Source organism: Schistosoma haematobium, chromosome 5 (genome assembly GCF_000699445.3).
Source record: "Schistosoma haematobium chromosome 5, whole genome shotgun sequence".
Lineage (NCBI taxonomy): Eukaryota > Metazoa > Platyhelminthes > Trematoda > Strigeidida > Schistosomatidae > Schistosoma > Schistosoma haematobium.
In genome coordinates, this window is record NC_067200.1 from 11,714,404 (window position 1) to 11,729,001 (window position 14,598).

Consider the following 14,598-nt stretch of genomic DNA (forward strand, 5'->3'; position numbering starts at 1 on the left):
ATTTATAAATTACACAATTTGATCATAAAAATTGCACTAAATTATAGATTATATGTATTTTACTACTTCTGACAGTCATTTAAGTAGTAGTAATAATAGTGATAATTAATAGGCCCAAACCATACTTCCACTGTCAATCCATATATATATATATATATATATATATATATATATATATACACTGTGTTTACAAACTTGTTTGTACAAACATATCTATACTTCACCATTTCAAATGAAAACCGGATGTACCACTTGAACATTCAATTATTCACTTGGAATCATAATGAACCTTGAGAGATAAATATATTTAATATCTATATACCTATACACATATGTATACAAATAAATGTGTGTGCTCATATAGAATTGTAAACTTTTCAAATAGGGTGAATTCATCAAGCATCTATCATCTTTGTGGTAAGTGTATACACATAAATATTCGCATACCATTGCATATATATATCCAAGAAACACGAGGAACTACTTATCGCTCCTTTAAAGTTTCCCGATCACAGAATGACTAGTCATTATCATTATCATTATTATTATTATTATTATTACAATTGCTTTTATTCATTGTTCATTATTCTGTATTGCTTTTTATGTATTAAATTCATTCAAACAATTGATAGAACAGAATTAAATGAATTAAATATATATGATCCAATGAAATGTCGTTCTGGGAATTATCGTGGCAAAGTGAATATAGCATTTGATGGAACAGAATGTTTAGATTGGATAGATCATAAATCATTTTATAAACCATATTGGTCTGATGATGAAGCTAGAAAACATAAAAATTATTGTCGTAATCCAGGAAATGATTCTTCTGGTCCATGGTGTGTTGTTGGTATAGGAAGATTTAAATATTGTGATGTACCAAGATGTGGTTAGTGATTTGTTATACTTTTGTTTTTCTTTTAAAATAAATAAAAAAATATATAGATCTCTATGTTTATGCTGATAAGTTTCCTTAGTATTATGAATATATGGAACCATATTTCTGTATATATAATAATGTCGACAATATGAAGCTTTTGCTAACCCATTTTTGAAATGTTTGAATTCAACAGTTCAAATGTTCATGTTTATCAATGGAAGTTCTTTATTTTAGGGGGGGGGATATAGGATTTCATCAACTAGGTAGCTATTAAATTTGACATTCATCTCGATGTATTTTTTCCCTGAGATAGTCGTTAATGTAAATGTTCAAATAACTATCGTAGTGAGACTATAATTTATGGACGACATTTGAGAGACACTAAAGTGACCTTGAGAGTGTCCACCGAATAACTAGGATCAAATGAGGGTTATAAATTGAAATTATGATTTGCAGTTGATGGTTAAGGGTTAGGAATTAGATTTACGGTTTTCATCACAAATTGACATAAGCTTGTAGTGTTAAGCCCATATACCTTATTCTAGCTTTCAGACAGCCCATTCTATTCATTCTACTTGAGTCATATTTTGACCTTGTTAATTATCCGCTTTTCGATCTTCATTGTTTTTATATGAGCGCATATATGTGTGTACACATCTTATCCTATTCATCATATATCTGTAACTTATTTTTGTGTGACTATAAATATTGATTAACGCTTGACTAAATGGAATTGGCTTACCCGCCATCTCCACTGCGCGTCGTTCTATTTCGTCCTATTCCATTCGCTTCGTATAAAAAACATTTGTATTCAAAGGTCCATTCTCGCTATTTGACTTATTTAATTCCGTTATACACTGAACGTGGATTAAGTCGATAAAGACATACGAGGATAGGCGACATATACAAACCAATAACAATCATTCATGCGATCTACTTGGTGTCAGATTCTGGACCACTAAAATGGAGAGCCCTTTCGACAACATCGTCCGATCTAAATGACGATTAAATAACGGGCCCCACAAAAAGCTATAATGTCAAAACTCTATTTAGCCAAATGAATGAGTGAATTTCGCGCCAAAATCCGAGACCTGATATCTTATACGGGATTGGTTTGTCTATAAATTATAGTCTCTCCGTATAATCCATTTTTAAAACTGGTCACGACACAAAGATCTCACATCAATTGTTGAACTATTAAAATTACTAGGTTATTTGTTCAATGACATATATTTTTAGCTTCAATTAATTTAAGATTTATAGTAAGATGATCATCTAATGGAATTTGTAACAATTGTATCTACTGCTGAAGATCTTCATACTTGAACGAAACAACTATCTAATGCCGTCTGCCTTTTAATGAGATCCTAAATAAGATCAGTCCATGACTATGTATTTCTATACTAGACAAACATGAGCTGTAGATAAATAAAGTAGGAAATCTCAAAATCTGAATAGAATGTTTTTGAGTAATCAGTGAAATTTTGAAGATCTTCAAGAACTATGTATACATAATATTGACTAATTCTTACTTTGATCATTTACTAAATTTATGAAATAAAATACAATTATCCTTCATATTTGTAACTAAGTTTGAACTCAATAATTCACAAACATTCTAGGAATTTCATAGTTGAATTCATGAGTCAATTGAAGCTCGGTCGTCATGGGAAACCTGGAAGTACTAGATGGCCTTTTCATCTTAGTATGGGACTCCTCAGCAATGCACATCCATGATTTTACAACTTATGATTCGAACCCAGGACCTATCGGTTTCGCGCGCAAACGCTCAACCTCTAGACCACTGAGCCGGTCGGCATCCAACTGTATTAATGTTTAACTCCAACCAGGAATTCGAAACATCTACCTAGAAACATATTACTGATGTTGAAAGGAATTTGCTTAATTTAGAATGTTAACCTTTATGAAACGATATCACATGTAGTGTCAATTTATTTATAAATGATGTTAAATTTCATTTTTCTCCGTTTTTGAATTTATGACTGAATTGAAATTAATTTTATTTCGACACTCGCCGAAAATCAGGAAGCGATGGACAGTTGTAACTTCCCAGTATGGGACAAATTAACGGTGGAAAGTTACTATTTCATCAAGTATTTGACCCAGCACCTTCTAGTCGAATAACTAGAGCTTAATAATGGCCTAATATCTACATTTTAGACATCAATAAAAGTCAGTTAATCATCAGAAGAATATTGTAAATGACACTGAGTACCGGTCAATGATGAACTGGTATACTCAGTTGAATCCTTAAAGCAATTATAAAAAGTCAATATTGATAATGTGGGTAGGACTATGAATGAGGTTCTAAAAGGTTTTCATTTAAAGTCGTCAAAAATTGACAGTTTTCCTAACTTAACAACTGGGAATTAACGATCTGTCATATAGGACTGCCCTCAATCAATACCAGTAGAAAAGTCATTGACCAAAATAGATTAGGAAACTCATAAAAATCTTAGAAATTTGATACATTTAAGTAAGTCACACATTAGAAAAACATTCTCTATGTATGAATCAATAATGTACAGACTGATAGGGTAAGGAATGAAAACCATACATTTCCAAAAAAGTACCTTTTGATTGATTAATGTTAGACCATCGTTGAAAACCCTGAAGCAGTGGACGGCTGTTTCGTCCAAGTATGGGATAGGTACCCACCAAAGACAATGGAAGATGGTCGCACAAACTCGTTGATTAATTGAAGTTAAACGACTGAATGCCAACCCAGTGGTCTAGAGGTCGAGTGCTGGCGCAAGACCGAAGGTCCTAATTTCGAATTACTTGTGGGGGATCGTGAATTTGCACTGCTGAGGAGTCCCACAGTAGGATAAAACGGCCGTCCAGTGCTTACAGGTTCGTCCTATCCACTCTCAACGTCTATTCCGAATCTCTTCTTCAATTGCAAATATGATCGATCTGGTTCTCTGTAGAGTGGTCTGATGAGATTCATGTAGCTTTGTGTATGCGTTTGCGTGGGAATATTGTACCGCCTATAACCATTTTGTTGAATGGACATAGATTTGCAAATCTCTCGTTATTTTCGTTCCTTTCTTCCAGTTCATGTCATCCCATGATATCTTCATATCCGGTGTTTTCCATTCCGACTTTGGCGTTTAGTTCTCTTAGCACAATAGTTATGGTTGACTGCAGCCACTCGTAAAACTGATCTTTATCGTCTTTATTGCTATCATTGGTGGATGCATAACACTGTATAATATTCATTGTGTTCCCCTCCTTTTTTGTTTTGAAGGATACCTTGATGATCCTGTATCTGTGAGATTCCCATCGTATGAATGCATTATATGCTTCTTTAGACAGATTCAGAGCAACTTCTTGAATGTGTGAAGCACTTTCTTCTTCGCGACCAGAGTACAGCAGCATCTTTCCAGAATATATCCTTTTCTGTTCAGCTTGGATGCAAAGTATTTCACTTATTCCAAGCACCGTCAAGTTGCATCTCCTCACTTTCGTAACTATTTGACTGGTCCTCCCGGTCACTCACATTGTCCGAACGTCCCATGTACCTACTAACATTATCTACAACTTGTACAGATCATGTTCGACATATATCGCTTAACTTCGAACAATTATATCTATTTCTAAGTGTTACTTTAATGTTATAGTATAGTGTTAATTAGTATTACCTATAAATTCATGGATTCCGGAATAGGTTTAAACGTTCAAGGCAAAATATTATGAGTTACTCAAGCCAATCAATCATAGAAAACCTGGAAGCACTGGACGGCCGTTTCGTCCTAGTATGGGACTCCTCAGCAGTGCGGGATGGTGGATGCGCACTGCTGAGGAGTCCCATACTAGGACGAAACGGCCGTCCAGTGCTTACAGGTTTTCCATGGTGGTCTAGCTTCAATTGACTCATGATTTCAATCAAAAACTTAACAATCTCCACAACACCTAAACTGCCAATCAATTACAGTCTAAATTTATAAATTATGCCTAGTAGTTATTTTTATTATCATCTAACGGAATGAATCTAAACAACCATTGAAAGCCTTGAAGCACTGAACATCTATTTCGTTCTAGGGATGCTTTCGGCTTTCCAATGGTTGTCTTACTTAAATCAGTTTATGATCCCTGAAAATATCGTATTGGTTACTAAGTACGTATCAATTAAAAGAGTAATTCTATGTGATCTATTATTTCCTTAATTAAAATTGTTATCAAACATAGGCTTTATTACACAATAAGTTTAAAACATCTTCTAAGTCAGAGTTAAAAAAGCTGCTTAATATCTCCTTCATTTCTGAGTGATCAACTCAACAATAGCATTATCACATTTGATGAGTTATATCTGATTATCCATAACGGTTTATTTGTTAATCCCTAGTCTATAGGGCTTATATTCAAGTTACGTCAGTTTCATGAATATCACGAGGGACATTCTGAATTGTTGAAGATGATATTTAAGGAATAAAAGCGTTGGCTCATTGAGAAATAAAAGACAATCAAACCATGTTCTTTATTGTTAATTATATATTTACTCTTCAAATGAAAAGAAATAACAGGTTACATTTGAAGCCAAATAAAAACATGTGTTTTGTTGTGCTGATAAACAAGCTTACTATTCTTGAGCCTAAACAAGATACTTGGTAAAAAGAATAAGAATGAAAAGATAGTTTTATTGGTCAATCGGATCCCGAAGTAACTCTATATCCATTCATATATATATATATATATATATTTCCCAGTCAATAATGTATTTCCTTCCTTAGAAAAGTGGGCCACATTTTGGTCAGTCACATGAACCTACCATCTGGCCGATTTTTGGCTGATCCATTGTTTTAAAATGTAAACGTAACATTGCTGGTCAGGTTAGAATAAAAAACTTAACTGATTTTCAGCCATGAAGTTCATCATCAGTCAGTGATATACAATATAGCCATTGGCATCTATCTTCATCTGCCCAAGTTGCCACACTTTACAATAGTGCATTAGGGCTCAGTCACTTACTAAAGTCTGGGACTCCTCATGGTGCATAAACCATCGACGAGGGATCTCCAGGCAACTCTGATCTAAGCTCTCCTTTTCAGTTGTTTCCAATTGATATTCATTCTTTCGTTGTCTACCACCACCGATTCCAAGTTAGTGCTTGTATCGTAATGTAATTTGACGATTTCCGCAACGTGCATCCTATCCACCTTCAAAGTCTATTCATAATTTACTCTTCAGTTGGAAACTGGTCTGTTCTCTGCCACAGTAGTTTGTTGTTGATGGTATCCGGTTAACAGACATTGAGTACCTTATGTAGATAACTGTTTATAAATACCTGTATTTTTTTTCGTGTTAGCTATAGAAGTCCTCCAAATTTCAGATCCTTACAAAAGAAACATTTTGACGTTGGTGTTAAAACTCTGATTTTGATCTTGAATGATAGTTCTGTATTAGGCTTTTATAAGGCTGCTGGTCTATACGTTGAACGAATTTTTAACCAGTAGTCTATTACGTTCGATACAACTCCTTCCTTCTTTTTTGACGGATGCTTTGATGACCCTAGGACCAAGCTTTTTCTATCCTGTAGGCGCTTTCAGTATTCGTTTTGACAGCATCAGGGAAATGTCTTGTATGTATGAGGGATTTCCTTCTTTGCGACCGAAAAACAGAATAATCCCTACCAAAGCTAGTTTTTTCTGTCCAGCTCGTGTTCAACGGGTTTCACTAATTTCAAGCGCGATCAGGCTGTATTCTTTCATTACCACCAACAATCGAATGACCTTTCTGATCTCACACATTGTCCAGACATTCCATGTATCTAATTGTTGCTCTGGTTGTCACAACGGGCATCAGCCTCATGATTTTTGAATAATCTCACCTTTTATCATGGGGCTTCATGACTCTTCTAAGTAAAGACCGTTCAACTCCCGAGGCAAAGTTTAAGTTGTTAGGAAGATTTCTCCGCTTAGTGTTTTTAGCAGACCTTTTTAAGAGATGGGTTAGGTAACTTCATGACCAACCCTCCTCCTTTATCTCGGTTTGGGACCTGCAGTAACCCTCGAAGGTTTCCGGGGGCAAATAATAGGAATTATGTGACAGTACATACAATAAAAGGATCTACAATAAGACGATTAATTTTAACGTCATTCCAAAGTTTTTAATAATTTATTATGATTATCTAAAAGGTACCAAACAGTAGGTCTAAACATTTACGTACAGCTCAGACTAACAGTCAATGAAATAATCGACTATAGTAATATGATATCTCAATCCAGTTTCCATTAGCCTTTTTTGTTGGATAAAAGTACTTTTACGTATTCATTTTTGGTATATTTATCAATGCAAATTTATTCTGACGAAAATGCGATAAACTCGCCTATCAATAGATTATACTGTGATGAATTGGGATTAATTGAAGCAAAACTTTATGTCTATTCTTCCTGGTGATATGTCCGACCGCTCAACCATCAAATTATGAATACCAGGCCATCATACAGCAATAAATCCTCGCCTTATTTTCATTGAAGAATTAAATCAATTAACCAATTAGTTGATCAGTCGTTAGATATATCTGCAAGAATCAAACAAGATTTGTACCATCAAATAAGTAGATTTCATGAATCAAATCACTGAGTCGATTTAGTTAGACAATCATTAAAAAGCAGGAACCAGTCATTTGTCTATTTCGTCCTTTCATGAGAATCAGCTACATTATCCTCTCAAGATCTTATCAAGGATCGAACTTAGGACCTTCATGGCTTACAGCAGGAGTGATATTTGTATCACACTTGAATTATTGAGTTGTTTTTTCAACAAAATACATAGACTAACTATTATACTCTTATATGTTAATGCTGGTGAGAAATATCAGTTTATTGATTTTGTTCCCTTATTCAATTTTAGCTGAACATATTGGTTGTTATGAAGGGAATGGAGCAGATTATAATGGAGATCAAGATCAAACATCTGATGGACAAGTAAGTTGAAAATGATATTTCATATGACATTTGTTTTTGGGGTTACTAAAGGATAATAACATTGGATATTTGACATTTTATAATATTCGAGTTAGGTTTTTATTGCAAATAAGTATCAACCAGTGATCTGGATTTAAAACATTAGTTACGAGAGCTGAAGGTTTTAGGTCAGATCTATGGTGGAGTTGTCGATGTTCAATAGTTAGGAGTTATATGCTAGAATAAAAAATCCGGTACTCTATGGCTCCTGGTTTTCAGTGGATATCTAATTAAATAAAGTCTGTATTTAGTGCAAAACTTAGAATGCTATGCGTCCAAATAATGAAATACTAAAGGTTATATTAAACAGATAACAGAGAACTAATAAAATCCAGAAATATACGAATATCTGTAACAATTTAACAACATTCTATGAATGACTTTGAATTAGATTCTGAACAATCTTGGAATTTTCGCTATCCTATAGGACTAAGACCTACTTACAATCGATTGATCATTAAGTAGTGACCTATTTCACGACTCATTGGTAATTCGATTGACTGTGAAGTTGAGTTTTACGAGATTAAATTCAACAGGGAGAATCAGTTTCCTCAAGATCACAGGTATACTTTGCTGACGAGTGCCATATAGTATGAAAACCTAAATTCAGGGTTTTCAGTCAGCTATCTCCAAACATCACCTCACATCTCAACATAGTGCATGCGATATCGAGTCAATTAAACTAGTAACCACATTGGAACGAGAAAGGACTTGACATACATGACAATGGTCACTACCCACTAATCAATAATTTTTAAACAACCAAGTTTGGTTTAATAAATATATCTCTGAGACATTAATTTCAATTAACAGCTTGTTTTATTATTCAACTTCATTAACCCAACCTAGATGGGTCAAATTTAAACAACAAAATAATAATTGAAAGATGTCTACTCGAATTGGCTTAATTCAACTCCATAAAACACTGAATTCTTTACATTTGTGTTTAACAAACAGCATTTTAATATCCAGTTAGGAGTTCATCTCGTTCACTGAAAAACGTGATTCGTACGCATCGACTCACTCAATTGATTTGAATAATATTACAAATAATACACACACGCACACACCCACAATCAATCTCGCTTTCATTTAGCGAAACGCAAACTTTGAATATTTTCCCATGTTCACAATTATGATCACTCCAACAATCTAGCTCTGAACCATAAGCGTTCATGATAACAGTTTATTCTTTAGACCAGGGAGTTAGCACCATTAGTTAATTTCATGATATAAACTATGAATCTTTAAAAATTCATTTGAAATTAAATAGGCATTGAGAGATTTCTTATTTGTTAATGACACTATATATGTATACTATACGATAATTTCATTCGGAAATCTATAGCCTCAATAATAATCATCTTGATATGCTGTAACCTTAGATCAATTCAAACTACAGTTTACCCATATCAATAATTTTCATCTGAATCTAATCGATTATCTGTGTGAAATTTTGTTGCTGGCTAATATTATTTTTAAATATTTTGGCAATTTCACTGATTGAAATCATGAGTCAAATGAAGCTAGACCATCATGGAAAACCTGGAAGCAGTGGACGGCCGTTTCGTCCTAGTATGGAACTCCTCAGCAGTGCTTCAGGAAACCCAGTGGATATCCCAATTCAATCAAAATATTATGAATGTGTTGTAATTCTCTATCAATAGTGTCGACTGAGCATATCTTAAGAACTCTATTTGCAAGACATTTGACTAAGTTTCTCTTATAATGAAGAGGCACAAAGCTTAAAAAATGTGTGTATTGGCTTGGCGAAGAACTTTTTCTATACACACCCCTGCTGATAGAACCATTTTCTTTTCTACTTAACAAAACGTCCATAAAATTTAGTTTGTTATCTATTTCCTCCTCACATGTAAATTTAATAGCAGGATGTTTGTTATTAAATAGTTCCAGTAGTTGTTCTTTTCTAATGTTCTGATCGGCAATGATGAAGGTATCATCAACGTAACGACAGTAGAAATCCAGTTTATTGATAACCTCCTTGAGAGGTCCGTTTTCTAGTTTCGCAAGAAAAAAATCCGCAAGGATGGGACCTAGTGGCGAACCCATCGCTATACCATCTATTTGTCTATAATATGTGTTATTAAAGACAAAATGGACATTCATTGTGCATTTTAAAAGTAATTCTTTAAGACTAACCCCAGGAATTCCAATATTGATTTGTTTTTCCTGCAGTTGTTGGCACACAAAATCGATAGTCTCTGTTAACGGTACATTGGTGAACAGGGAAGCAACATCTAAAGATATCATTCGTTTCCCATTTAAATTTATATGTTCCACTTTAGATATGAAATCGAAGACGTCTTTCACGCTTCTATTGACGACTAGTTTGTGTAAGGGGTTTAGGATACGAACTAGCCACTTTGCAGTTTTATGATAAGGTGAATTATACATATCTAAAACTGGGCGAAGAGGAAGACCTGTCTTGTGAACTTTAGGTAAACCATATAGTCGCGATGTGTTCGATCCAGTAGGCTTGAGTGAGTCATGTAAGTCAGGAGTAAGAATACCTTTATTTTCTAATTCCTTCAGTGAGATAGTCAGCAATTTTTCTGCCTTCATATTTAAGTCCTTAACGTCGTTGAGTTTCTGAAATTTTGTCGGATCATTCAAAATCACGTTCATTTTATGAATGTAATCAGCTTTGTTCATAAGAACTAGCCCCCCTCCTTTGTCCGGCTTGCTTATGATTAGAGTATTGTCGTTTCTAAGTACATGTAAAGCATCTCGGTGCTGTTTGGTAAGTGGAGTTTTCACCGTACATTTACTATTTTTGTATTGTTGGCAGATGTCTACCAACGTGGTCTTAAACCTGGTTAATTCATCAGGAGAAGTAGGCAGCAAATCTGTTGTTTGTGTAAATAAATTTTCAAACTGTACATCTGTATCTAGTTGGTTTATTTTATTACTATAGTCGCAAAACCTAGGGCCGAGTGACAATGCCTCTACTTGCAATACGTCTAACGTAACACTAGAGAAATTATGAACGTACCGCTCAGGGTCCATAGGAAATTTTCTTTCAGGTTTATGAGGTTCCAGTGACTGAATTAGTTTTGTTCCCAGTTGTCACACCATCAATTTGTACTTTTCACATTTTACTTATTATGTAATCGTTTTCATTGTTATCATTGACTTATAAACTACCTTGATTGGTTTAATTATTTCGTATATGCATATAAATATTACTGTATATTAGAGTAAAGCCTGATGAGGATCTAATCGAAAACAATATTGTTCGCTTATATATGTTGTTGTAAATCTAATTGTTAATCCTAACCATCAACTGTAAATAATGATTCTAATTCCTCACATTGGTTTATAACCTTCATTTGATCTTAGTTATTAGGTGGACACTCCCAAGGTCCGTCTAGCATCGCTTAAAGGTCGTCCATAAATTATAGTCTCACCGAAAAACCCAACTTAATCCAAGATATTATATCACAGACAAGACTTGAATTTATTTTCTAAACATATCCAACTTGATATATATATATATATATATATATATATATATATATATATATATATATATATATATATATATTGTATACTGTTTACATTTTAGCCTTGTGCAAAATGGAGAATTAGTAATTCACGTAAAGAAATTGGACCAATTTATCGATATCGTCTACAATATAATGAGACAACTAGTAAATTACTAAGCACCTCCGATTATCAACTTGACAATTTTCGTTCATGTCGAAATCCAGGCGGTGTAAAATCCCAACCATGGTGTTATCCAATTAAAGTTCGTGGTGTTTCTTCTGGTATACAACATTGTGACATACCAAAATGTTGTAAGTTACTTCTTCTTTTTTTTCTCTTTTCTAAACATTAATTTTTATTGACTGACTCCAAAAATTGAACTTCACTCCATTAAACAAGAGAGTTTGGTCATATTCATCATGTTTTGATAATAGATGATTGGAGGTAGTTTAAAGGTAATTACAAATCTAGGTGATGTGCTAGCTGGTACTCACAAGCAAAACCTACCTGAATTCTTAAGTGAATTGGTACTTCCTGTATGGTACTCGAACCGTCAACCGACAGAATTCAATCAATACCAAAAAACAAGACAAATATAAGATTGATTGATTACCACTCAGTAATCAAGTCATATAAACTTCCCACTCTTAAAGAAGTTCATATTAGGTCCAAAAATCCTACTAATAAGGATTAAGTTTAAGAAGCTAGATAACTCTGTTTCAAATCCATTAGAAAGCATCAGCTCTCCCAAGAATACAAGTATGTCTTTCCGAAAATTTCCAAATAACACGAGATATAAGTCAAGTTTTCTGATGACTTTCTCGAGTCACAACGTAACAATATTAACACAAATTGGTCAATGATTAATAATAATAATTATTATTATGTTGAATTTATATATTACAACACCTCAGACTACTGATTACATCATAAAATGATAAAAGTTTTGTGATGTGTGCTACTTACATTGACATAAGTAGTATATGACGCGAGTTAAACACGTAATGTCTGGCTTCAGAAGATGGGAGAAGATCAAGAAATGAAGAGAAGGAACACATTACAATTTGTAAGAAAACGCATGAACAATGAAATGTGAGACAATGTTTGCAACAGGAACAGTCCAGGTTGATATGAAGGATTAATATTTTGCAAATTAACGATTTGCTATATGGTTTTTCTATTTTACCAAGTAACTCTGTAATTTTAAGCTAAATACAATTCCGTTGTCCTCACCTGTGTTCTCCTTCGCTGCAGTCTCACTATTAATCTTTTTTTCAATAGAATTCAGGTGTTTCCCTAATAAACCTTAAGTAAACAAGGAGTTTAAAGATCTAATTTCTTGTTAATGGTTTCTCATTTAATTAGGACTAATTCATATAGTAACTAACAATTTGTTTAGAAAATTAAAATTTAGGATTGTTAAACAAAATACAATAAACAGTATAGGGGTTGTGGAGATTATTAAGTTTTTGATTAAGATCATGAACCGATTGATGATAGACCACCGCTGGAAACCTGGAGGCACTGGACGGCCGTTTCATCCCATTGTGGGACTCCTCAGCCCCGCGCATCCACGAACCCGTCCGCGGAATTCGAACCCAGGGCCTTCAGCTTCCAATGCAGACGCTTAAGCTAATGGACCACTGAGCCGGCATCCAATGGTGTTAGTGTCTAACATCAACCAATTCACGGAATTTCATGGCCATCTTCCATTGTACTGAGGTAGATACCTGTCTCTAGCCGACACGGATTAGCTCCACTGGTCACGGCTTCTCACTAGAACTCCGAGAATGCCCTCATGAAGCAAGTCACTAGTGAGCAACGGTGGTCTAACATCAATCGGTTCATGATCTCAATCAAAATACAATAAAATTGTTAATGTTGATATGACTCAGATAGAATGTCAACTTGAATCTGCGTATATGTTAAGTGAAATTTAAGATCCATGATCAGAATTAAATATGGGTTAGATAGGATGAGGGAAATAATAGTGCAATTACAATTTGGTCAAAAGTTTAGTGGAAGGCTATATTGTGGGAAAAATTAGTAAGACGTAATAAGGAGGGATAAATGAGGAGTGAATGAATCATGTATAGGGGATAAATAAAAATAATATATTTTTATTTATAACAATCAACCCAATGCTCAATTTATTCGAAATTATCAAATCAAACCTTGGTAATGATACCTACATGTATAGGGGAGATTAATAATGATATTTAACCAATAGTAATAGTAATAATAATAATAGTAAGACAAAGATTTGTGAATAAAGATAACAGAGACACTTACGATTGACTACGAAAGGTCGTGGTCAAATTGGGTCATTTAATAACTAAGATTACTATTGATTAATTGGCCTTGCTGTTGGCCAGGAGAGGGAGAGTGTTTGAAGATATTTCTTTTGTACGCATAGCTCCGGTTTCTTCATCCTGATGGCTACTGCTTGAGCCGTTTGAAGGACTTTAAGTCTTCCAAAATTTTTGGTAAAAAATTACTGACCTTATAAATAATTGAAAATGATTTGTTTATACTGGCACAATGACCAGTTTGTAATAAATGGGCCAGTATCGAGCTGTTCACTTTCTTCATCAAACCTTTGTTTAGCTACGCTGGGAGGTGTTCACGAGCACGAAAATGTAAATTCCTAGAACTTCGACTAATATAACTCGCTCCACAGGAGCAGTCGAACTAGTAAATACAAAATAAGGTGGTCATTCTAGAGAATTTATCTTTTAACCTCGGAGTCACCATTGGGCGCGTAGAAAACACTAATCGCAGTTCTCCGGTGTTTTTTTGTATTGTCCTCCGTGATCTCTGGGTTAATATTTCACTAGTCGTTCAAATACTAGTCTTTTAATATGATGGGCATCTTTAAACGATTAAAATGACAATTGTTCGTGGATTTGTTGAGGTTAGACATTAACATCCATTGGATACCGGCTCAGTGGTCCAGTGGGTTAAGCGTTCGCGCGCGGGATCGTGAATACGCACGACTGAGGAGTGCCACAGCAGGACGAAACGGTCGTTCAGCGCTCCCAGGTTTTCAATGGTGGTCTAAAATCAGTCGGTTCATGATCTCAATCAAATCGTTCTTTTCTTTCTAACTGACTTTGCTGAATTTATCTATGTTCTTACTTAACCCTTCATTCATTATCTGAGATGAATAACTATCTCCGTCTGACATAGATTAGACTCCATCAAACTTCATCATGTTATTTT

General features: G+C 34.3%; 1 protein-coding gene across 2 annotated transcripts in view; it reads left to right on the forward strand.

The window, feature by feature from the left end:
* Positions 1-221: 221 nt before the first annotated feature.
* The window catches only part of MS3_00009155 (uncharacterized protein), a 72,839-nt gene continuing 58,462 nt past the window's right edge, over positions 222-14,598 (forward strand). Inside the window, exons 1-3 of one of the 2 annotated variants that reach the window (XM_051217488.1) lie at positions 222-889; positions 7,757-7,830; positions 11,456-11,687. In XM_051217488.1, the coding sequence (XP_051064900.1) occupies positions 517-889; positions 7,757-7,830; positions 11,456-11,687 (679 nt within the window). In that variant the 5' untranslated portion in view covers positions 222-516. Of the gene's footprint in view, positions 890-2,502; positions 4,476-7,756; positions 7,831-11,455; positions 11,688-14,598 lie in introns of those variants that run through there. The other variant, XM_051217489.1, reaches the window with a different exon arrangement.